Source organism: Trachemys scripta, chromosome 6 (genome assembly GCF_013100865.1).
Source record: "Trachemys scripta elegans isolate TJP31775 chromosome 6, CAS_Tse_1.0, whole genome shotgun sequence".
NCBI classification, from domain to species: domain Eukaryota; kingdom Metazoa; phylum Chordata; order Testudines; family Emydidae; genus Trachemys; species Trachemys scripta.
In genome coordinates, this window is record NC_048303.1 from 122,302,363 (window position 1) to 122,327,867 (window position 25,505).

General features: G+C 47.3%; 1 protein-coding gene across 1 annotated transcript in view; it reads left to right on the forward strand.

Moving 5' to 3' along the window:
* Positions 1-25,505, forward strand: part of SLC49A3 (solute carrier family 49 member 3) — a 38,954-nt gene that overhangs the window by 4,679 nt on the left and 8,770 nt on the right. The window contains exons 2-9 of the mRNA XM_034774457.1: positions 8,934-9,092; positions 9,965-10,184; positions 12,466-12,542; positions 12,649-12,786; positions 13,032-13,148; positions 14,576-14,728; positions 18,056-18,213; positions 20,021-20,133. Of these exons, the coding sequence (XP_034630348.1) occupies positions 8,934-9,092; positions 9,965-10,184; positions 12,466-12,542; positions 12,649-12,786; positions 13,032-13,148; positions 14,576-14,728; positions 18,056-18,213; positions 20,021-20,133 (1,135 nt within the window). The remainder of the gene's footprint in view (positions 1-8,933; positions 9,093-9,964; positions 10,185-12,465; positions 12,543-12,648; positions 12,787-13,031; positions 13,149-14,575; positions 14,729-18,055; positions 18,214-20,020; positions 20,134-25,505) is intronic.

Sequence of the window (25,505 nt, forward strand, 5' to 3'; positions counted from 1 at the left end):
GCCAGCAACAAACAATTGAGGTGCAGCTGGAAAGACAAATGCCTGGTCTACACTGGGGGGGCGGGGGTTCGATGTAAGATGCGCAACTTCAGCTACGGGACTAGCGTAGCTGAAGTCGACATATCTTATTTCAACTTACCTCCCGTCCTCATGGCGAGGGATCGACGGCTGCGGCTCCCCCGTCAACTCCGCTACCGTCGCTTGCCCTGGTCGAGTTCCGGAGTCGACGGGAGCGCGTTCGGGGATCGATATATCGCGTCTAGATGAGACGCGATATATCGATCCCCAATAGATCGATCGCTACCCGCCAATCCAGTGGGTAGTCTGGACGTACCCTTAGAGCCTAACCTCATTGCCCAAAGTCAGTAGGAATATTTGCATTGGACTTTGGTGGGCACTGGGTCAGGTTCTAAAGGTGAGGGGCCTGAAAAGTCACTTGTATGCTCAAGTGTTTGCAGAACCAAGCTATAAACACCCAGATGTTGGCTAACTGACAGCTAAGGGTGGGCATGAGAAACATTCACAAATATTAGAAGGGCTTAAATATGATATAAGAAGAGAGTGATTCAGAGAAATAGGATGAAATTAAGAAAGGGAAACTCTAGGTTAAATATCTTGAAAAAAATCTGACTCTGTTAGCTCTAAGAAACAATCTCTGCAGGGAAGTGATGGAAGCCCTGTTTTTTGAGATCAGGGGTCTAGCAAATACATGGCAGGAAAGGAGATGGAGTAGATGTAAGGATGGAAGGTTTCTGGCCAATGGGAGCTGCAGAGCCAGCGTTCGGGGAGGGGGCAGCGTGTGGAGCTTCCCTGGCCGCCCCTGCACTTAGGGGCCGAAGGGACATGCTGGCCACTTCTGGGAGCCATGCAGAGCCAGGGCAGGTGGGGAGCCTGCCTTAGCCCTGCTGTGCTGCTGACCGGACTTTTAACAGCAGTGCTGACCAGAGCCACAAGGGTCCCTTTTCAACCGGGCATTCCAGCTGAATACCGGACGCCTGGCAACCCTACCTCATGGGTATATAAGGGGCAGGGCATTGCCCGTCAGTCTTATATGACAGAGCTAAATCGTGCATGCAAATCGTGCATCCAAGTCATGAAACGGGCTACAAATGCAATAAAAAATAAGATATTCAAAGGTTTAACAAATATGGGGGGTGGGGCGCCGAAGATGTTCCTCACCTGGAGCGCCTTTTGGTCTAGAACCGGCCCTGATCAAAACTGTATGAATAATGGACACTTAAAATGGGTCCTCTCCACAGTATGCAGATAGAAGTCTGTGCTGGCTTTCTTCTTGGTCTCTTTCCCAGCCCCAGAGATTCTAACCCTCCTGCTGCCCAGTCAGCCTTTTTGCCACCCTCCTGACACTGGCCGTGGTGTGGGTGACACTCTCTCACACAGTATGGCCCCACGCCAAAGATTGAAACATGGTAAAATGTGTGTTTTAATAAATCCATAAGTGTAGAAACGCTGCGATCTTAAAACAGAAATAAAACCAGTGAGAAGGGAAAGCACACACACACTGCCAGTTCAGTCCCATTCGGTGCCAGTCTCAGATTGTCCTGCAGTGCCTACATACCAATGACTACAACCTTGAAAAATCAAGATAAATCTGAGAAGGTCAATAATTCTAAGAGAGTCAAAGTATACAGAGGTGTTCTCTCTGCTCCAGCTGTGGTCTCCAACGTGACAGAAAAAAAAGAAAAGAAAGGCACTTAGGTACATGATGTAATAAAGTGCCCATGCAGCTAAACACTGGCCCCAATGCCCGCTGCTCTGCACCTGGTCACATACAGCCGTGCACAGTGGCTGTGTGACGCTGACATTCTGCTCTTGTTGTGCTTTGCACTCATTGTACGGGTGTGCAGAGTGGTGGGGAATCGGACCCACAACGCTGACTTAGAACCTAGGCATAAGGAAAACTCTTCTAACAAAATGTCACAGGTCTTATTACCCACGTCTGTATGTGGTATCTCATTAAACTTAAGCCATAATACTTGGTACTCTGCAAACTCGAAAATGTAGACACTGACCCAGTACATTTGGGAATTTTTTAAGTAAAACTACAATAATTTCTATACAGCCAATATACTGTAGGAAACAATTGGCTTTTTAAACGCCTTCCTTACTTAGACAATGCAATAAATTGACCTTAATTAAATTCCTTGCCCCACAAAAGCTTGTGGCTGAAACAGCCACACTTGTAGCCAGGCAACAAGCAAAAATGTATTAGGGAGGGCTCAGGGGAGGGAGGTGGGGGGGGGGGGGGCACATTCTGGCTTCAAGAAAGGTTGTATAGAAAAAAAGCTGGAGTGAAGCTAGCTACGTCTAGTGAGCTAATTCCTTTAAAAGGAACTACCCAACTCCTCTGCCCTACTCCCAACTGACTCTTAAATCAAAAGATCCCGTAAGACGTTTCACCTAGAACTCAAGCAGCAAACAGAAAAAGGGAGGTCAAAGCCAGAGTAGAAAGTCCATCCCCTGAGCCCTTGCAGGTCCTTGTGTCCGAGCTGTCGTTGCTCAGTTGAGGCCAGTATTGCTGACAGATGATCGTAGGAGGAACATGAAACTCAGAGGTTAGCAGTGTGTCTCTGGGGGCTGGTCTGATTTCCACACACACGGGTGTGGCCAGACCTCCTGATGAGATCCGACTCACGAGCCTGGAGCAGGAGGAAGTTCCCACAGTGCTGTACAATACTCCATAGCTGGACATAACGCCCCAAAGGGTCCACGCACTCCTCCTCCGGGTTATTCTGCACAACCACACACTTGCTACGTGGCTCTGACCCTGACCTCTGCAGAAAGACAGATCAGGGGGGTGGGGGTGAGCATCCACCCCCTTAACCCCAAGAGAGGGACAGATGATAGTGTTGGTTCCACCAGGGGTTGGGGGGGGGGCAGTTCTAAATTCCAGCCAGGGCTCCATAGCACCCCTGCTGGTAGCAGGCGGCAGTTCTCTGTACCTTTGTACCTGGAGCACTTCATTCACTTTCTGGGCTGCTTCAGCCAGCTCCGGCCTCCCAATGCGGCTAGGGGTCACTGAGCCCATGCTGGGAGGACGTCCTGCCGACAGCAGAAGGCAAGGAGTGAATCTGCACTGCAGAGACTCAAAGTGCCCCAGGGTTAAGCTACTTGTTCGCGGCAGGCTAGGGGCCAAATTCTACTCCCAGTGCATGGTGCAAGTCTCACTGACTCCGCTGGGATTGCACTTGCGTAACTGAGCAGAATCTGGCCCTCAGCCTCTGGGGAGAGAGACATTCTCTCGCTGTTAGCCAATTACTTCATCATACTAGTGAGGGAGGGAGGAGCAAGTTGGATTCATGCAGAAGGACTATGCGTGCATGACTGAGTAAAACAAGGCAGCCAGCCCTGCCCGGCTGGCTTTGACGTCAGAACAGGTTCCTGTAAGGCCAAGCCCTGACTCTGGGTGCACAGCACGCTGTTAGCGTTTGAAAAAACAAACCACGGCAGCTGTACAGGCTTCACAAACGCATTGCTGCCTCGTGCAATGATACCTCAGCCAGACAGCGTCAAGCTGATTTGCCTGGAGGCTTTATTCCAGCAATCGCCTACACTAGGGGCCCCTCTAATTAATGCTGTAAAATGGCTTCGCGTCTAACGCCCGGATTTTGGCAGGCTCACTACTGTACAAATCAGTTCACATTTTTGACTGACTCTCCCGGCTGCCTGATGTTTGGGTGTCTCGGAGTTGGCTGAAAATGCTGCCCCTGTTGCAAAAGAAACATCCGGGTAATGTTTTTGGTGGGGCTATAGCTAAATGTAAGTGTGAACCATCAGCATGTGAGCAGTCCTCACTGACAGGTCTTGGGAAGCACAGAGATGGGTGTATTAGCCCAATTGCTACAGGGAAGTGCCAGAACTCCCGTTGGAAGCAGGCAGGGAAGAGAAAAGATGGCCCCTCAACCAGGGAGCTGCCTGGGTGGGGAAAGGAAGCGTGAGAGGAAGGGAAAAGATAGCCAAAGGTGGGATTTCAGGCTACCTCAGAATGGATGGAGAGAAGGTGAGTTCTGAGTATGAAGTGGGGATTGCCAAGAAGATAGGGAGCCTACAGGGGAAACAAGGCAAGTCAAGAGCCTTGGGGGTGGAGAGAGCAGAGACCTGCGGTTGCAGGAATGGGGGAGTTCCAGAGGGGGAAGGGTCCTCGGGTGGGGGGCGGGGCCAGCAGCAGTTAGCCTCCCCCAGCCGGCAGTTCACCCGCCGCCCATGCTTTGGTCTGACCCAGTATGGCCGTTCTTATGTTCAGAGCGTAGAGAAGGCAACGAGGAAAGCTTACGTCACAAACATTTTGAGTGTAAGATTAGCCTGATTGGGGTTGAGTAGAAATCCAGGACTTTCCTTGCTCAAAAGTGAACACTGCACATGCAAATATGAACTCAGCTTGGACTCCCTGTTTCAGATCTTCTTGTACTTTTCTGTACAATAGAGGGGCCCAAAATGGACCATGCGGTTAGAATCCCTCTAATGCCAGGACTTTCCAATCTCAGTCCAAACTCTTCTGGGCTCAGGGACGTCCATACGATTGATCCAAACACAAGACCCCAACAACTCAAATTGTGGACAGAGTGTGGTTCTGGATTTCATCTAATTTGTTAGGCAGATTTGATTTCCTACGAGAACCCAAGGGCCACGGAGTTACACTCTTGGGATTGGGGCAGGATATTCCAGGCTGCGAGGAAGAGGCAGGCGGATCCAAATTCCTAATAGCGTTGTTTTCCTGATGTGAATCATCTCACACAAGCCTAAAAGTGTTAATTCTCCCAAACACTGCAAAATATTTCCCTGTTTGTACCATCACAGTATAGTTATAATTAAACATTTATCTTGGCTAGCGAAACAGCAGTTCTGGCCTCTTGACACTTGGCACTTTCTTGAAGTGAGTCCCTCTAATCTAGCTGGCAATTTTAGCAATCACACTTCCACTGAGGCAGGAGTCCTTTGCACAATTACTTTGATTATCCAACGAGTAGAGCCATCTCAAACTCTCAGTTGTACAAAACAAAATTCCACCACACACGTTTGTAGACCACAGTACGTCTCATCTTCTGAGGCAGTTGCTGCTGGCACTTTGTTTCCCATACATCAGAAGCACTTTCTAAAGACTGAGTTGAATGCAGTGCCGTACTGAGAAGCGATTCTTTAAGTAACAAGTTTTAAGGACAGGATGCGCATACTGGGGCAACTTCAGAACATCTTATTATCTCCTTTAAAGCCATAGCCATCCTAGATGTTTGTCTGATCGTCCTCCTCCAGAAAAGATGGAGAGATGGATGCACACCCAAGCAATGTTGCTGTACTGCACATTAAAAACCTTTTGATCTTTCTGGTTCTGCAGGTTCCCGCAAATTATCTTCTATTCGAAGTTTTTACATATCGTCATTTTTAAATTGTGTCAATGTTTCTATTGCAGCTGTAGTAGCAGCTCTTATAAGAAAGCTAGAATAAGATCTTATCTGCAGGGTCTTTCTTGCAGAAAAATAACTTGTTTTGGGCCTATGTCTCTAGTCCCATGCCTGATGTGAACATCAGTTCCACTGTTTGAGTTAGTGCGTGTCAGGGGAGAAAAGTCCCCGCCTTTAAAAATACTTGCCTTGCATTTAAGAATATACTTTCAGGTTCCCCCTTTTAAATATAGGAACCTCTGGTTCTTCAAGCATCAGGGCACAGGGGAGAGACGGCACATTTTGACCTGTAGGCAAGAGAGTCTTTTAATTAGTTTATTGCTAGTGTCAACAATGAATGAGAAGCAACACACTCTGGGTGACCAAGCATGGATGGGACTAAGAGAGGAACTCGAGTTCAAGCTCTGGCTTAGACACTGACTAACAGCGTACCCTGGAGCTACACTCTAAAAGACAGATTTTATGGCTTGTCCGCTAGTTCTGGGTGCCATGGTGTTTGGTCCCATCGTGCACAGCGAGCACCTGATGTTGAGATGGATGAAAGCAGCGGGGTTCTCAACATGCTTGAACAATCCGGCCCCTTTAAAGCATCACGCTGAGCGCTCAGATGAGGCACCCAAAGCTCGTGGACCCTTCTGGAAGTGTTGGCTTTCACCTCTGTCCATTTCAATATGGAAATCACACTCCTGATCTCATGGGGTGCTTGGGAAGGTCAGGTCCCCCACATCACCAGTGCTTAGGGGAATAGGCTACTCCGGTGCAGGAGGCAGGTGTAATGTGGCTTTTTGCAGTTGGTGTAAGGGCGGGGCAAGCTCCTGCTTTCAGCAGTGCTGACTGCTCCAGCGGGAATGCGTCCATGACTTCACTCACCAGCCAGTGGCTGCAGGGGTGTGCTGGGGAACAGGAGGTTACACCTCTCCCGGGGGCCTGGAAACAGTGGCTGAAGTTAGCTCTGACTGAGACGGCTCTTCAAGAACCTGCCAAAGAAGGAAAACACGAATCTGTGCTCAAACCTGCTTATCAAAGGTATCCGGCGCATATTGCACCGAAAGCTGAAGATTATCTTTAAGAGCTGCAATAGCTTCAATCAAATTAAAGGTTGTGACCCCCCCGATTAACGGGACAAAGGCCTGAGATTGAGAGAGTTCTATGCCTTTATAATCTGTTTAGGTCCTGTCTCAGCTCAGGGGGCTGGACTTGACATCTCCAGCTCCCTTCCAGCCCGACATGTCTATGATTCTATGCAATCTCCAGGTAAAATAGGCTCTGAATTGAAATGTTATGTGGGATGAATTCTCAGTGTTGACCTGAAAAACGTTGAAACAAAGTCTACACCGGCATTTTGAAACTCAGACAATGCCCCCGTTTTTTCAACACGGTTGGATGCTCTCAGGGGAAAATTGCCTGATATTGAAAGGTGCCGAGCACCTGATTGCAACAGGAATTCTGCACACTCAGCAAAGCAAGCTGATGATCCACGTGCCACAAAGTCCGATTTAGGTGAAGAACTGGAGGCACCAAGTTTGGAGAAATAGATCAACGTGCCCTTAACATTTCCCTTCGTGGGAACGGAGGCGGAAATGGACTGACACGCTGGATGTAATGAACCCCATTATACTGATAGTGTGTAGTTACTCTTCAACTCTTAGCCATCTCAAGTGGGTAAACATTTTAAACTGTAAACTACCAGAACTATCTCTCACTAGCAGGAAAAACGCTGTGCGAGACAAGCTCCTCTCTGGCAGCATAAGACCTCCATTTAAACCAGTTGTTGACACCGTGCAAATTACGCGAGGGAAAAAAGCTCTCTTTTTAGGGCTTTGTAGCGACACCTGTATTTAAAATTCACAGGACATTGTACTCTGAATGCAAACAAGCTGATGGGATCAAAAGGCACAGCATGAGCTCTCCATTAGCCTAACTAATAAAACAGGATTCATATAAATTGCCTAACGAACTATGTTGTAGCTGCCCAAAGAATCTTCAGGAATTAGGCTACCTCTACATTTGGCGATGTGTAGCTACACGCTGCAGTGGAAAAAAAGGCTGCATCCACACTGCGGTGTGTAGCTACAAGCGTCGGTAATAAGCTGTGGCAGGTGGAAGGCAGCAGGACACAACACAGTTAAAAACAGCAGTGTAGACAGGCAGGCAAGGCTTGGGCAAGAAGAGAACCATATACATGTATTCGCATATGTACCCACACCCTTCCGGTGCGTCTTTACTCACCTAAGGTGTGCCTTGCCGTCTACATCGCTACTTAAACCACGCTGGGGGGCGGGGGTCCCACCCGAGTGTATATTCTACATGCCACCAGAAGAAGCGTGCAGTATACACGGAGCTTTAGAAACCACTTCAAAGGGCATATTTTGACGTCATTTGGAAGGAAACGTTAAATCTCAAAATTGGGGGTTTTAAGAAGGATCTTGTATTATCCCAGTGGGGAATACAGATAATTCCATCTGTTCTGGATAACTGCAGATATCTGCTACTGACATAGCAGGAAAGATCCTGTAGCTTGTTACAGTGCTTGGCCTATGCCACCGGCTAGACTTGCAGCTCTGGGTAAATGGTCCCATTGTGAAGATGGGATGTCTAAAAGGCTCTCATTCCTTTAACATTCCTGCATCACAAGGGAGTGCAGGAATTACTTGGTGAAATCATATGATGTGTGCTACACAGGACGTCAGACTAGGATGATGATAGTAGTGTCCCTTATGGCCTTAAATTTGGCATTATAATCAACAGCATTTTGCATTTTAAAGGGGACAATGGTAGCGAAGAGCAGACTATAAATGCCTCTGCCCTCATAATGGCTGAGCGTAGAGTACAACATCCACGTAACATTCTTTGTAGCCAACTCTAGAGACTCTCTCAACTTGTAGCTGTAATAACTGGTTAAGGGCCAAATTCAGTCATGACATAACTCAACGGGGGTGTAACGGACATGTCAGTCTAATTGACTGTAAGGCAATCTAATGGGGCCTGCTCAGCTTTCTTACAGTAACTCAGTGGGGTTACGCTGGGCTTACACCAGGGTAAATGACAAAACTTGGCCCAGCAAGTCCTAAGCTGGTGATGTAAATACCGTAGAAAATGGGAAGGCTCCCTACCATCACCTCTGAATCTGACCCAAATGGTGATCGTCACCATGGTGGGACACCTGCACTGCAGAAGACTCACTGAGGGACATGGTGGGGGGCGCTGGCAGACTGGCCCTGCAGGGGAGCTTCTGCCACTCATGTGCCATCCAGTGGCCGTTTCCCCCCCTCCCCCCGACACTGGGGAGTGGGCTAGGAGCCAAGAAAATGCTGATCACTGTGACAACTGCAGCAATGGAGATTCTGGCCTTTGCACTGGACTAGCAGATGGATGGGGGCTGATTTCCAATGGGGGCGAAACTACACCACCACCTGGTGCCCCTCCAAAGCACAATCATGCAGGGATTGTATGGGGCAAAGCTCACCCTGGCTGACCGAGTGTTAACTCTTAACCTCTCTGTTCTGTTTTTGGCAGCTATGGCTGACGTTTGCTCCAGTGGCTGACAGAACAGCAGCCTACTTCCACATCTCCATGGATACGATTAACTGGCTGTCCCTGGTGTACCTTCTCATATCTATCCCATTTGGACTGGTGGCCACCTGGATTCTCGACACCGTGGGACTCAAGTGTGCTGTAAGTTTGAATGAGAAGCTGCATTAACTAACTAAAGTTGTGTATTTTTGTATATGCAAGCGTAATCTTTGCTAACTAATACTCTGAATGTACGGAGCAGCCCAAGTCATGACATTCTGACTAAACGTTGTGTGAGATGAATGTATTTAAAACTATCCTTCCTACCCTGCAATGAATAGAATCTGGTCCAAGAGGAAATGAAGTGGGGAACAACAAGAAAAGAAAACACAAAGGAGAGTGGGAATGACTGTCTGATACCTTCCCCTTTCTCTCTTTAGGGCCACTAATTTACATTTCTCCCTGAACTTCACTTGTTTGTATTTTCTACAAAGTCTTTCCTGATAACTTGAAACTTCATCAAGTTACCATGAAGCACTTAGAGATGGTCTCTGCCCCATACCAAACAAACTTTAGTCAAATGTGAACTTGATCAGAGTATTGAGAACAGATGCATTATGGAACTTGAATGTCTGTCTTTATTTCAGTCATCCAACTGGGATTGGTTTTGTTGCTCATTTACCAGTGTCTTTTGAGGCCATAAGCTTCCTAAGTTAGCCAGGACTAAACTTGCTTGTCATGTGATAAAAGGTGGCTTCACGCTACCTGAGGCTCTGAGTGCATCTTTCAACCTATGCAAGCCCCAGTCAGTTGATGGCCCTGGTGAGACTGTATAGAATGAAAGATGAAAATGAAACAAGGGAGGATGGAACCACGATGCTGCCAGCACCTCTGCACACGTCTGAAGGACAGGGAAGGGATTAGGAGCCTGGGACATGCCAGATTGGTCACCTAGAGTCATGCCACATCCTAGAACTTAATTCAGTCTGCAGCTAAGTCAGCAAGTGACTCCAGTCCCTCTTTACTTGTTGTAGGTGATACTTAGTGCCTGGCTGAACATGGTTGGGAGCGTCCTCCGGACTTTCAGCGTCATCAGCTTCCTGAGTCTGGGATCCCTGACCTACACGTACCTGTTCATAGGACAGTGCCTCTGTGCTCTGGCTCAGCCACTTGTCATTTTTTCTCCCACAAAACTAGCAGCCCTGTGGTTCCCAGACCACCAGAGAGCTACAGCAAACATGATCTCTTCAATGTGTAAGTAACAGCTACAACCATGCTGAGCTGGAGCGAGGTCACTCCATAGCAGACCCTGCCTGTGGTGAACGTGGCCTGTGGAGCTGTATTATAGGGACTGCGTTGGTCAGTTGATCACTAAAATCTTTACGTCAGCTATTCACACTCAATACTTCACAATTACAGCCCTTCCTGGGGATCTCCCAGCAACGTGTAAGTGAACTAAAGCTTCACAAAACCCCGTGAAGTAGGCAGGTATCTCCGCATTGCAGATGGAGACCAAGTCACATGACTTACTCATCACATGGAAAGTCTGGAGTAAAAACCCCAGACCTCCCAGTCTCTTCCCTCTGCCTTAGCCACAAGACCATTTTCCTCCTGCAAATCCCATGCAGACTGCTAATAGCTCAGAATAGTCACCAAACCTTAACCCATCACTTGAACCCAGCTCCTCAAGTCAGCAGGTGTCCAAATCACAACTGACTTGAGCGGCTAGCTGCTTTGGCAGTGTAAGGGCTTGTCTACACGGCACCACAGTCTGGACTACAGGGCTGTGAATTGTAGAGCGCTCTGAAGTGTTGACCTCTAACTGCCCCCTGTAGACCCTGCTGGTGTGAACAGGGTCCTCCCACCTTGTAATGAATACACATTGGTCCTGTAAAGGAGGAAGATTAACTGCAGGACAGGGAAAATAAAAATCAAGAACACAGAAGAAAGGAAACCTGATAACTTAATTTTCTCCCTAAATTTGAATAGTTAGTTTCCAAGGTGTTCGAAAAGGCTGTGAACAGAAACTAGTTCATCATAAAACATTGCACCTAGAAACCATCCTTCGCTGTGGGTTTTTGCCATTTGCAGAGCTAGCTTCTCTCCCGGCACAGCATTGCTGTTGACAGCTCTCTCCGTTGCATGCAACAGCTAGTTAAAATCCTTAAAAATCAAAAGCATCCCTGCTATTCTCCTGTTGAATAAATGTGCACTGGAAAGGGACGTGCTACAATGAATATTGACTACCTAGCTGATAAATGTCAACATTCCTTAAAATCTCTGAGCATCTTTAAAATGTGGGATATAATCTGTATAGTGTGTGATGAGTTCCTGTTATTTTTAATGGAATGTCACTTGGAAAGTTGCTTTGTGACAGCTTGAAAAATAAATGGTGGTGTCAGATCTAGGTATTGTTCATTACTGATAAGTATGAGAACAGTAAGTGTGTCGTGCAAAGACACTAGAATATGGTCCAAGATAGCTTGCCCAACACCTGCTATTTCTGTTGGCTCCCCAGTGGCCCTAATTAACCAGTCTAAACAGAATCCACTGTCGTCATGGGAAAAACTGAAACGGAATCAGAGGTAGCCTGGATTGTCTGGCTGAGCTGCAAGGTGCTTATAGAAGCCTACAAATTGTTCAAGTTTGCAATGAAAAACCCTCTCTGATCCGGTTCTGAAATCTGCTAGCTGTGTAGTTGGATAATTGCATTACAACAGTGAGATGAAAGTGCAAGCGGTGTAAAGAACTATTAGATGTTCAGTTAGTGGCAACGACCGCGGAGACATTATGTTGTAATATACCGGTACGTTTGAAAGTGGGTCAGCTAGTAATGAGGTATGCTGTATCTTACTTGAACTTGGCAAAGGATACGCGAGTCTGTACTGCATAGCGTTAGGGCCTGTACTATAACTGCAGGCAGACAGCATTTGGACTGACAACTAGAGTTGTTCCATCTTCATTTTTGTTCCTTCCATAAGCTATTTACTGGGACAACTTGGTGAGAAGGGATGAAAAATTATTCAAAAAGAGAACGGATGTGTTTTTACCATGCTTTGGGGGGGAACAATTACATCAAAAAGTGAAGGCAACACAAGAATAAATGGAGGTAAAGTGGCCAGGTATACATTTAGGTTGGAAATTAGAAGGAGGTTTCTAACCATCAGAGGAGTGAGGTTCTGCAAGGCCAAACACCCCAACTAGCTTGAAGAGGGAAAGCTTGACAAATTTATAAACAGGATGATAAGACAGGATTGCCTGGACTTAATGACCCAGGAGATCCTGCCTAGTCTTATGTCCCTAGTGGAATTCCAGGTAAAATTTCCAGAAAAGGCTAAGACACTTAAGTATTTTTGTGAGTTTTACCCTCCAGATGTAACCTTACAGATGTCTTGTTCCTGATCTCCCTCCCACCCAGCCATGGCTTCATTTAAGCTGAGGCTGCTGTGAAATGGATGTCTCGTGACATTTTGGTAAATGTGTAACATTCTCTCAATTTGTATAGAAAAACATTGTCTTTTTTATTTCAATCTAGCTAATCCCTTGGGAATTCTTATCGCTAACTTGCTGTCCCCTACACTTGTGTCTGAAGAAAAAGATATACCACGGATGGTAAGCGAAAGCTGATTAATTAGTATGCAATGTCATTTGGGTTTATATATTCAGTAGCATTGGAGTCGGGCAACCTGGTTACGTGTCTTTGCTTTGGGTTTCATAGCTTGGACTGTACGCCATCCCTGCAGTTACAGCCTGCATCCTAGCCACAGTTGGTGTTCACGACAAGGTCCCTCCAACTCCACCATCAGCAAGCGCCACTCATTCTACCTCGCAGCCATTTTTCAAAGGCTTGAAAATGGTAAGTGTCCTACAGTGCAGAGAGGTAAACCCCGGAATCAAACATTGCATCCTGGAGACATCACCAAGTCCAGCCCCCTACGTTGAGGCAGGACCAAGTGTACATACTGCCTGGCCTGCGTGGTGTCATTGTCACCCTTAGCGATCCTGTTGTTGTGAGCAGGCCAGCAGGTGGGCGGGTGCTGAGATTTGCTGCCCAAGTAACTCGAACCTATTTTTTTTAAACCTACGTTCTGAACTTTGCAGCTTCTGAGAAATAAACCATACGTCATCCTGATGGTCTGTTTTGGAGCAGGGATTGGGATGTTCACCTGCTTTTCGGCTCTTCTGGAACAGATCCTGTGTGTAAGGGGATATTCAAACGTAAGGCCTTTTTGCATCTTGAGCATTATTTGTTATACGATTGAAATGAACCTCCACTAATTACAGTGATCAAAACAAGATGAAGCCACTTGATGCGGTGCACTTGTCTAAACTTGGTTATCAGTATTTGAGATATGCTAACTAGCATACTAGTCTGGTACATCATCAGTCTTTCAATACGATATGTTATCTGACGTTTAATTTGTATCCTTGGCTGGGTCACCCTTTGTGAATGAAACTCTTCTCTTGCTGGATTTTACTTGGTAAAATAAAGGCTTTTAATAGATTTTATAGGCGTTAAATGCAGCTAAATGCAGCCCCTTATGCACCTCTCCCAATGTGCAAATATGGGGCAGAGGCTTAGACAGAGGTGAGAGGGAACTGGAAACTCAAAGCAAGGTGGACTGGGTTATTTCATTGCCGTATGTGTCCTTAGCCAAATGCACATAAGCAGAGGTGGTCACCTCTCGGCTACATTAATACTCTCCAATAAACATCTCCCCCAAGGCCCTCTCTTGTGGCTCAGCCTTGCATTGGTCTCCAGCATCAGTTTGTGTGGCATGCAGTCTCCAACACAGCATGGTCACAGCAAAACTCATCCGTGCTCCCTCCATTGCAGTAGGTGATCCCAGGGCAACGGGAGGAGGATGTGAGCTATGAATTCTTCTCCCTCAATTCCAGGCGTGTTCAAAGGGAAGTTCGGGAGGCTGTGCATGGAAGGCCATACTGGGCCCTGCTGGCTAAGGCAGCCAGACGGAGAATAAACAATGGTGTTCTGCATGGCTAGGCAAGTCATGACAAAGCACAAGAGGAATGAGATGAGGAAAATCCGAAGGGAGATAAGGTTGAGGAGCACACCAAACACATGGGTACCACTGCACGTGGTTCTCTGTATTCATGAAACTTTGCCATTCAAGTCGCTCTCTATTAAAAACAGAGTAATATCAAAAACGGGTTTTTGCCCTCTGAGGTACACGACTATCACTTAAAGAGGCTCCTACCACATTCACTTAGAAAGCAATGGTACATGGGGACTGCTTAAGAGTAACAGTTGTTTGCTTTGGGGGGAAAATCAGCTCCACTGTTCCATGTATACCATGTTAAAATGACCAGCATAGATGCACTTACCCAGTCTGCTTTTATCTGCGTATGGTCTTACACCACTCCCGTCTCGATGGGATCTGAACTCTTCCTCTGAACACCTTTTGGGACTGTCATCACCCGGGTCAATTGCTTGCTATTCTAAATGCGTGTCCTGGGGAGGTTTTGAATATTGTGATGGCTACAATGAAAAGCATGTTAAATAGACTATGGTGGCCTACACCCTACTGTTCGTAAACCTGTCCGTGTAGTTAAATATCGGTAATGTAACAAACTCTCACCTCCTAATTCTAGTTTCTCAGACACTCATTTATCTTCCCCTATAGTTCTTTGCAGGCCTGAATGGTGCGTTGTTCACGGTGTTTGGGTTACTTGGCGCTTTCCTTCTGGGACTGTACGTCGACAAGACCAGAAAATTTATAGAATCCACCAAGGTCTGTTTCTGCCTGACTGCGCTAGCCAGCATCGCATTTGCAGTCGTAAGTTCTGCGTCGCACTTCATCGGGTCTGTGAAGATGAAATTAAAGCCCATTTCTTCAGCTGTCTGATAAAACATTCAGTAACTCCAAAAAAAAGAACAGGAGTACTTGTGGCACCTTAGAGACTAACACATTTATTTGAGCATAAGCTTTCGTGGGCTACAGCCCACTTCATGGGATGTATAGAATGGAACATATAGTGAGGAGATATATATACATACAGAGAACATAAAAAGGTGGGAGTTGCCATACCAACTCTAAGCGGCTAATTAATGAAGATGAGCAATTATCAGCAGGAGAAAAAAAACTTTTGTAGAGATAATCAAGATGGCCCATTTCAGACAGTTTGACAAGAAGATGTGAGGATACTTAACATGGGGAAATAGATTCAATGTGTGTAATGGCTCAGCCATTCCCAGTCTCTATTCAAGCCTAAATTGATGGTATCTAGTTTGCATATTAATTCAAGTTCAGCAGTTTCTCGTTGGAGTCTGTTTTTGAAGCTTTTCTGTTGCAAGACTGCCACCTTTAAGTCTGTTACTGAGTGACCAGAGAGGTTGAATTGTTCTCTGACTGGTTTTTGAATGTTATGATTCCTGATGTCAGATTTGTGTCCATTTATTCTTTTGTGTAGAGACTGTGACTTCAATCCGCTACTAATATCACAGACTAGCCGTGCTAGTCTGTATCCACAAAAACAACAAGGGAGTCCGGTGGCACCTTAAAGACTAAAAGATTTGCAAATTTAACACCATTAATCTGGGCTTGAATAGGGACTGGGAGTGGCTGGCTCATTACAAAAGCAGCTTTGCCTCTCCTCATCTATTATTGGGAGTAGACTACATCCACCCTGATTGAATTGGCCCTGTCAACACTGGTTCTCCACTTGTGAGGTAACTCCCTTCTCTTCATGTGGTGTTATATAATCCCTGCATCTGTAATTTTCACTCCATGCATCTGAAGAAGTGAGTTTTTTTACCCACGAAAGCTTATGCCCAAATAAATCTGTTAGTCTTTAAGGTGCCACCGGAATCTGCTACTAGGTTGCTTTCACTGACGATGATGCTGTTTATGAGGTTTGGGATTCTTTGTTACAGTATAACTTGAGGGATTGTTCCCCGTGGATTGGGGCATTTCAATGAACATCATTTCCAGCATCTGCCACTAAATCACTGCGCAACCTTGGAACAGTTGCCTCATCTTCTTTCAATCTGGAGCAATGGGGTTAATTTATTTAAATTCCCAGGAACGTTGTGAGCATTAATTAACATTGGGGCAGTGCCTTGGGAGCATAAAGCATTCGAATTGCTAAGTATAATTGAACACCTAATCCTGCTTGCTGGCTCTGACAGTGGCCAGTACCAGATGACCAAGGAAGGCAGGGAACTCCGTGTAATGCATCTATCCCATAGAGGCCAGGGTTAGGAGAAGTCATCTCCTGAACTCAGCTAGAGATCAGTTTAGGCCCTGACACATGAGTCTTGATGGCTTTTATCCCAGATAGCGCACAAGACCATACGTACAAAGATGATGGAAATGTTTGCCGGAGACAGCGAAACCCTCCTAAATGTGGGACTGCTCCATGGGAAATCGAGCACAGGACTGTAAAGTAGACGTGGCAAGCGTCAGGCCCACAGGACGGCCATTTTTGTGGGTATGGCAGGTGGCAGGCTCTTCGTTCCTCGATGGACTGATACTAGAGCACTAGATCCATAGCATCTTCTGTCTCTAAAATCTCAACAGGCTCCACAAACATGACTGAAATATGCCTCATGATAGGCCTGTGAGTCGAGTACCGTTAGCACCCCTCTGTAAAGAGCAGGAAAGAAAGGCACAGTGACTCACCCGACGTAGGACAAAATGTCGGTGGGCAAGCTGCATTAGACCCCGGATCTCTCAGTTCATGACGACTCCACAGGCAGATCCCTCCTTCCCTGAGGAGGTGATGAGCACAGCCTCCATCTGCACTAAGGCAGTAGAACCTCAGAGTTACGAACAAACTGACCAGTCAACCCCACACCCTGTTTGGAACCAGAAGCGCGTAACCAGGCAGCAGCAGGGACCAAAAGAAAAATAGGCAGATACTGTGTTAAACGTAAACTACTAAAAATAAAATAAAGGGAAAGTAGCGTTTTTCTTCTGCATAGTAAAGTTTCAGAGCTGTGTTGAGTCACTGTTCAGTTGTCAACTTTTGAAACAACAGCCATAAGATTTTGCTCAGAGTTACGAACAACCTCCATTCCGGAGGGGTTCTACTGGATAGATACAGAACGGAAGTGATGCTGATCCAGAAGAAACAAAAAACCACTTCCTAATATTGTACTAAAATATTGAGGAGGGAGAGCTACATAAGCGACTTAGAGCCGGGTTAGGTCTTTTTGCCACGTGTTTGTACAGCACCTCACCCAGTGGGGCCCTGGCCCAAGACTGTTGCTGTGACAATACAGATACTCCTGTTAAAATATTGCCATCCAAATCCCTTGGGTACTTTGACAGTTTTGAACATGGATATTGCAGACGCAGAGTCTTGGCAGGTCCCTGTCTGCCCCGTGCTTATAAATCAGCATGTCTTGGTGGGGAGGACAGGCCATGTGTGTGGCGCATTCTGGCTACAGACATGCCAAAGAGCTCAAAGAGTGTCCTTCTCTGCCTCAGAAAACGCTGCACAGCATGTCTCAAGTAGCCTCTGGAGAGAAATGAGACGTGTCAGGACCAACTGTGCAGAGAGGAGAGAAGGCCCTCGCCCCTGGAACCGCCTGACTTACCAGTTTAGCTCTTCTTTCCCGGGCTGGACTGGGCTCTGCTTTTCACCACTAGCTCTGACCCGGGGTGAGCTTGGTCCACGCTGAATTCATCAGGGCAGTCAATGCAATTGGTTTGGGGGTTTTGCAAATGCCCCAGGGACACAGACATAAAGAAACTGAACTTAAACACTGGGAGTTTTCTGAGCTCCCACCTCTCTGGAGGCCAAACTGAGCCCCCGCTGGGGCATTGCCTCTGCATGAAACAAAAGCCTGGCTTTCCAAAGTGCTGATTTCCCCCCCCCCACACACACACACACACCTGCCCCAGTCCCACTGAAGTCAATAGGAGTTGCTGGGGTCAAGCACACAAGACAACGAACGTCTCCATCCCCTCAGACGCAGTTCCATGCAAATAGGCCACACTTGAGAGCTTTACAGAAGGTGGGGAGGCCTCCAACCGCAATGGTAAATACCGCGGACTTCATACTGGGGACTGCCTGATGTCGACTCAAAGCACCCCGCAGACTTGCCAGGCTGCTGTGCCGATGTAACACCTGGCCACTCTCTCTCTCTCTCCCTGCAGATGTCTCGGTTCAGGAACCAGGCCTTTCCACTGGCTCTGATCAGCTCGCTGTTTGGGTTCTTTGGATTTTCTATCTACCCTGTTGCTATGGAGCTAGCGGTAGAATGCTCCTACCCGGTGGGAGAGGGAACATCCACAGGCCTCATTTTTGTTTCAAGGTAAGTCGCCAAGTCAGACGCAGCTGGAATGTAGCTCAGCCACGGGCAGCAGTGTCTTGCAGATAAAGAACAGCGGAGCGCTATGTTTCTTTTACCTCCGTTACCTACGGCAGTTAGTGACGTCAGTGCTGGTAGCCGCCAGCTATCAGTACGTGGGCTGAGGGGGAAGGTAAAAGGATAGCAGCCGCCCTGTGAATGCTGGGTGATGCTGTACAGCTGACAGTGATCATTTCATGTTGCCGGAGGGAGCTATTCAAAGGAGTCGCTGCAAAAGAAAACTAGCTAGACGTAAAGAGCGCTCTGGGATTGGTGTATGGGAGGGGACCAAGAGAAAGTCAAATGGGAGCCCAGGATCTATCCCGCTCTGTGTGACGTTGGGAGACAGCCTCTCTTAACAGCTAGCTTTGAAACTGTAGAGACCATGCTGCCCCATGCTTCAGCTTCCAGCCACTGGATCATGTTATACCTCTCTCCGTCTAGCAGGGAAAGGCCTAACACGACCCAATGGCTGGAAGTGGAAGCTAGACAAATTCAGACTGGAAATATGTCCAACATTTGTAACAGTTTGGAACAATTTACCAAGGGTTGTGGTAGATTCGCCATCACTGGCCCTTTTAAAATCAGGATGGTATGTTCTTTCAAAAAACTCTGCTCTAGGAATTATTTCGGGGAAGTTCTCTGGCCTGGCATGCAGGAGGTCAGACTAGACAACCACTTCTGGCCTTGCAATCTATGGAGCTATGAAAACCTATGTCCCCAGCAAAAAAAACAGAAGGTCCCTAAGCAGTGGGGAGAACTTCAAGGTGAAGCATAGACGATGTTGCATACTGCTCTCCCACTGGCCCAGATTTGGTCAAAATGCTCCTCTGGGACAGACAGAAGGATGGTAGCATCCATCGCAGGTCAATCACACTTGGTCTTCCACTGGCTTAGATACCTGTTCGCTCAGCTAATGGGATTGGAACACTTCCTTCAACAGTTGCCTGGCTGTGCCTTGGGCAACGTGCTTTAGAGATAGGTTCTCCTTTAACGGGATGCAGTAGTGCTGAATTTACAATGGAGATGCTGACATTACTGCTCTGTGCTCTAACCAGGGGTGCACTGGCTCAGGGGCCAGGAGAAAGATTCAGGAAAACAATAAACACTGAGCACCGTGGAGAGTCTAAAGCAGGGATTACCAGACCTTGTCACAATTGGTTTCTCGGTTTGATTGGTCGTATGGTTTGTTATGGCCCCACTCCAAGATAAGCAGGGTGGCAGCAAGGTTTTTTCTGCTAATTGGAGCAGCGAGGAAGAGAATTTTAAGGCTCTACCACTGGCCAAGCCATCACTCTGAACAGTCCAAAAGGGTGTGGTTTGATAGGCAGTGTGGTGGTAGCCGTAGCATCCTGTTATTCGTACTCTAGTGCACATCTCTGGGATGCAATCCTCCACACACCAGAAGCACTGCCATTCGCGTAGGCTTGTGTGCTTGGTTAAGTGCTCGTGGTCGCTGCCTAGTGTACATCTGTGTATACAATTTTCAAAAGTGCTACATTACTGGATGTTTGTTAATTGTATTCTTGTCTACACACGAAACAAAGACTTAACCTAGTAACTGCCTTTGGGTAGCGTATCTACATCATACAAGACAAGAGGATAAAAGGCCCTTGGAGAATTAATCGTAAAGTCCCCGTCCCCGCTTACAGATGAGAAGCTACCTGTGCAAGGAGAGACTCCATCTGTCCGAGGGGTGGCCCTGGTTTGGCTATGGGACTGATGAATCCAGACTAGGAGATTAGCTCAATGATGGTTTCTCTCTGTGCAGTCAGATCCAAGGAGTGATCTTAATGCTGCTATTGCAAGCCCTCACGGTGCAGATTTCCTCAGCTCCATTCTCCACCTGTGACATTGAGGAAGGTGGAGCATTAGACTGGACAGGTAAGTGCCCCCTTTTCTTAAAACATATTGATGTGTATAACTGAGGGGTGTCCTATCCTATCCCCACACAGTCTATGACCAGAGTTCTTTACTGTGCCACAGAACGGATTCCAGGTGGAATGTGCTTCATTACCATCCCTTGGGCTGACGCTGTGCTGGCCGACTGGGAGCCAGCAGCTATTCCTCACACCCCACCTGTTGGTGCTTTGACAGCACTTTACGGGTGGGAGGGTGGAATGAAAAGCCACCTCGGATGCCAATAATGCTGCTAAATAATCCAGTTTAAAAGGTTCCCTTCCACCCACCCTGGAGAAGTCTGACCCCTTTTTGGAGCTTAATGTAACTGGCTTGCAGTGTGTGCATGTCTCCAAACACCGCATGTTTCATGGGATCTCCAGCAGAATGATGCAGTTGCACAACTTGACAAGGCAGCAAGACCAGGCACTACAAAACCGGGCAGTACAACACAGCCGTAACATGGTAGAGTCGGGGGGACAGCAATGGAGGCAGCACTGGGGATACTGTGAGCAATGCAATGCATGCCTAGAGTTCAGTCCTTGAGTGCAAATGAAGGCAGCTAAATACGTAGCGTGACTGCCAAATGGCTGAGGATCCCGTTCCCACTGACTTCCTTGAGATTGGTTACCTTGAACTAGAAACGGTCAATACAATTGATAGGGTCCTGTGCTCCAGCAAGTGCTGCTTCCCCAGGGGCCCAAAGGACCAACGTGCAAGGAACAGCGATACTCTAATTCTGTACAAGTAGCACTACCAACAGGTTGCCAGACTTTCTGATTTGCCAAGACACCCTTGCTGATCCTGAGAGCACTGGTCAGTGTGTCTTCATTGGTCTGATTCGGAAAGGAGTGTCAAGAGTTCTGAAAGCAAATCGCATGCTGGCTACTGCTTTAACACAGCCCACCCCTGAATTCCCAGCCATTGTGAACATCTCCAGGATCCATCAGTGATCAGCTGTAGCAATGGCCTGAAAATTCTGTAATGCAGTGGTTTTCAACCCCCCTTCCAAATAATACAGTCTACGCGTACCCCTATCTAAGATAGAGTCATAATATACCTATGAAAATGGGGGAGGGGGGAGAAGGTCTGTAAGGGATAAGTCCACCATTACAAGATTTTTCTTGCATACTCCCTGACAAAAGCTTGTGTACGCCCAAGTTTGAAAACCACTTCATTAAGTTAATGAAACTACCTGTCAGTCAAGGTAGGCCAAAATATCCTGCTACTTCCCGTCAAAAGGGTGGAAGCTGAATTCATGGACCAAAGTATAGAAGAAACTGCGGCTGCTGATGTCAGGGAGGGAAAATTGGTCCAGCGAAAAGGATCAATTATTAAACATTTAATCCGTTTAAAAGTTGCATCTGGTCTGACTCTAGGGATAGCATCCACCTCCACATTCTCCCGAGTAGAAGCACGGTGGAGATTTTCTGAAACCTCATTTACATGTGAGCAGGCGAGAACAGACAAATATTACAATTGAGCCTTTCTATGGCAGAGGGGAATTAAATAATTAACCTGAGGATGAAAGTCAGACACTTGACTAGCTGGCAGGAAGGAGGACTGTTTCTGATAGATACAATGCAACTGTCCCTTGCAATTCAATGAGTACAAAACACTCAACTTAGCATTGAAATGACACTGCAGTTCTGACGAGTCCCTGGCAGTGGTAAGCATTAATTAAGTGTAACAGAACATGGTGCATTGTGTTCAAAGAATTTTCACACCACCGCTGAAATATGGCACAACAGGTGATATCGCCCCAGGTAAAGACAGGTAAACAGAGCAAGAGTCGCCCAAGGAAGCACATCAAGTAAAATCACAGCAAAGACATGACAATTTGGCTCTTGCTTTGGGTTAGTAGCTTGTGTCCAACCCTGTAGGCTTTAACTTGATGTGCTAACCCAAGCTAAAACCCAGTTGCTGTGTCTTCATTTCTATTTGAACCTGAGTCAGCTAACAGAAGTTAACACTTATTTTACTGCAGCGTCAACATACCTTTATTCTGCTAAAGTTTAGAAAGCTTTAGACGTTGCCTTGTTTGGATGCAGAGCAGAACATAAACATGCCAGTCTCAAGGCTAATGGCTACCTATGCAAGACCAAGCAGTAACTGCCCACTTGTTCACTGCAGCAATGGTGCTGGTGAAAGCATCTGAGCAAGGCAGATGTCACCTCCAGTGAATCTCCAGTCTACCTAAATAGTTTGGACTAGAGCTGACTGAAATATAAACATGATGGAGAAATTCTGAAGCTCTTTTCATTTGGCAAGGTTCAGAACAGACCCAGTTTGTCTTATTGACATTTAACTGTTGATTTACTAAAATTTCAATTACTCCAAAACTTGAAGTTTTGGCAATTTAATTAAAAACATTTAAAAAAAAAAGTCATCACATTTTCATGGAACTTCTTTTAAAAAAGGCTATTTTTGGAACAACTTCATGTGGAAATTTTCTACCAGCTCAGAGTTCCCTTGTCCTTTTTAATCTTTGCAGTTAAAAAAGCTCTGCACTGTATGTAATGGAGAGATGGGTGACCATCCCAACCTTCCATTTGGATTAGCACCCAGATTCAACTTCAGATTTCCAAAAATGCAGGTTTGTTTCTGACTGAGCTAGTAAAAATAAGACGTTCATGAGATCTGGACACTCCAGAATGGGGCCAGGGGGGTGAGAAGCTCTGCTTATGTTCAAGCCAATTATTGAACATAAGAACGGCCATACTGGGTCAGACAAATGTCCATCTATCCCAGTATCCGGTCTTCTGACAGTGGCCAATGCCAGAACAGGTAATCATCAAGTGACCCATCCCCTGTGACCCATCCCCAGCTTCTGACACTGTATTCAGTCACTTTGCAGATTCCCAGAAGAATGCATTTAAAGATTGACCCCTTTGTTCCAGAATTCATAACCATCAGGAAAGGGGAACAAACTAGTGGTGAGGGATGAAGTTCCGGGGGTGGGGGAGCAGGGAAGCAGGACTAGTGGAGTGAGGAGTGGCAAGGGGATGAGATGGGCTGACCATGGGCCATCAGAGCTGGAGGTAGCTGTCACGCTATTAGGGCATGGCTACACTTGCAGATGTAGAGTGCTTTGAGTTAAACCCGCCTTCGCAGAGCGCAGTAGGGAAAGCGCTGCAGTCTGTCCACACTGACAGCTGACAGCTCACTGGCGTGGCCACATTTCTGGCACTTGCAGCCGCACTGGGAGCGGTGCATTATGGGCAGCTATCCCACAGAGCACCTCTTCCCATTCTGATGCTGTGGCTTGTGGGAAGGGGGCAGGAGGTGTGGAGCATTCTGGGTCCTGTCCCAACGCCCCATGATGCATCGGTTCACATCCCAGCAATCCCTGTGTTTCCATCCACATTTGGCGCCATCGTTCAACGTTTTGTGCTGCGCACTCTGTCTTCCCTTTCGGTCTGCGGGAATGGATCCCGAAGTGCTGAGAAATAGGCCGAGTCTCACCAGCACGTCACATTTGGCAGTCGACTTACTCCTTAAGATTCAAACTGACAGGGAGGACTCCGATGAGGATATCAACTCGAGTAACGCATACGACACGAGATTGTTTGTGGCATTCACGGACATGGTCACCACCGTGGAATGCCGCTTTTCGGGCTTGGGAAACAAGCACTGAGTGGCGGGATCACATCGTCCTGCAAGTCTGGGATGACGAGCAGTGGCTGCAGAACTTTCGGATGAGGGAAAAGCCACTTTCATGGGATTGTGTGAGGAGCTTGCCCCCACCCTGCGACGCAAGGACACGAGATTGAGAGCTGCCCTGCCGGTGGAGAAGCGGGTGGCTATTGCAGTCTGGAAGCTGGCAACTCCAGACAGCTACCAATCGATCGCTAACCAGTTTGGAGTGGGAAAGTCGACCGTTGGAATCGTGTTGATACAAGTGTGCAGGGCCATTAATCGCATCCTGCTCAGAAGAACCGTGACTCTGGGCAAAGCGCGTGACATTGTGGGTGGCTTTGCACAAATGGGTTTTCCTAACTGCGGAGGGGCAATAGATGGGACACATATTCCAATTCTGGCACCAGCCCACCTAGCCTCTGAGTACAAAAACTAGAAGGAGTATTTCTCTATGGTTCTCCAGGCACTTGTGGATCACTGACAAGCGTTTCATTGACATTAACACAGGCTGGCCCGGAAAGGTGCATGACACACGCATCTTTCGGAACACTGGCCTGTTCAGGAAGCTGCAAGCCAGGACTTTTTCCCCAGACCAGAAGATCACCGTAGGGGAAGTCGAAATGCCCATTGTGATCCTTGGAGACTTACCCTTTCATGCCATGGCTCATGAAACCCTACACAGGGAGCCTTGACAGCAGCAAGAAGCGGTTCAACAACAGGCTGAGTCGGTGCAGAATAACTGTGGAGTGTGCTTTTGGCCGTTTAAAGGGCCGCTAGCCGATAACAGCATTCCCATGGTTATATCCGCGTGCTGTACCCTCCATAACATTTGTGAAGGGAAGGGTGAAAGCTTCACTCAGGCATGGAACTCGGGGGTTCAACACCTGGAGGCTGAATTTGAACAGCCAGAGAGCAGGGCTATTAGAGGGGCCCAGCGCGGGGCTGCAAGGATTAGGGATGCCTTGAGGGAGCAATTTGATGCTGAAAGCCACCAGTAATGTTTGGTGCCCTGCACGGGAGTGAAGTGCAGTGGTTCCAATGTTAGTAGGAATCTCTGTTTGCTAGACTGACTTGCAGTGCCTGTTGCTTTCCTGGGCTAAGGTATCTTTTAGTTTATGCAATAATAAAGAATGTTTGCAAAGCCAAAAAATCCATTTATTGAAAAGGAACACAACTGCTTGGGAAACAGAAAGGGCAAGGGGCTGGGGTGGGGAACGGTACAATCACAGATGTGTGTATGTCCTGTTATCATACTCAGCCTTCCTGTCTGGAATGCTGTGCAATGAGTGTTGCACTTCAGGCTGGCTAAAATGCATGGTGATGGGGGTTGAGTGCAGAGGGTAAGGGTCGTAGTTTTCAGGGCTGGGTGGTGAAGCTACAGGTGTTGGAGGCAGCTGGTGGCGATAAAAACCCGGATGTTGGGGAAAGTGGGTTGGAGGTGACATGGGGGCACAAGTGAAAGAGTTTTGGGACAAGGGCTGCAGGGCGGGGCGGGCGCGGCAGTGCTCCACCTGCATGGCTACGAGCGCCTGGATCAAGTCCGCTTCGCGCTCCATGCTGCTTATCAGCTTATCTGTGCTTTGCTGCCGGAGCTCCGTGCTTTTGTGCCGGCGCTCCTCATTCTGCTGGCGGATTCTCCTTTCACTCTCCCGCCACTCTGCACTTTTAGATTCCCGTTAAGTGACTGCTGCATTACTTCATGCAGCAGGTCCTCTTTG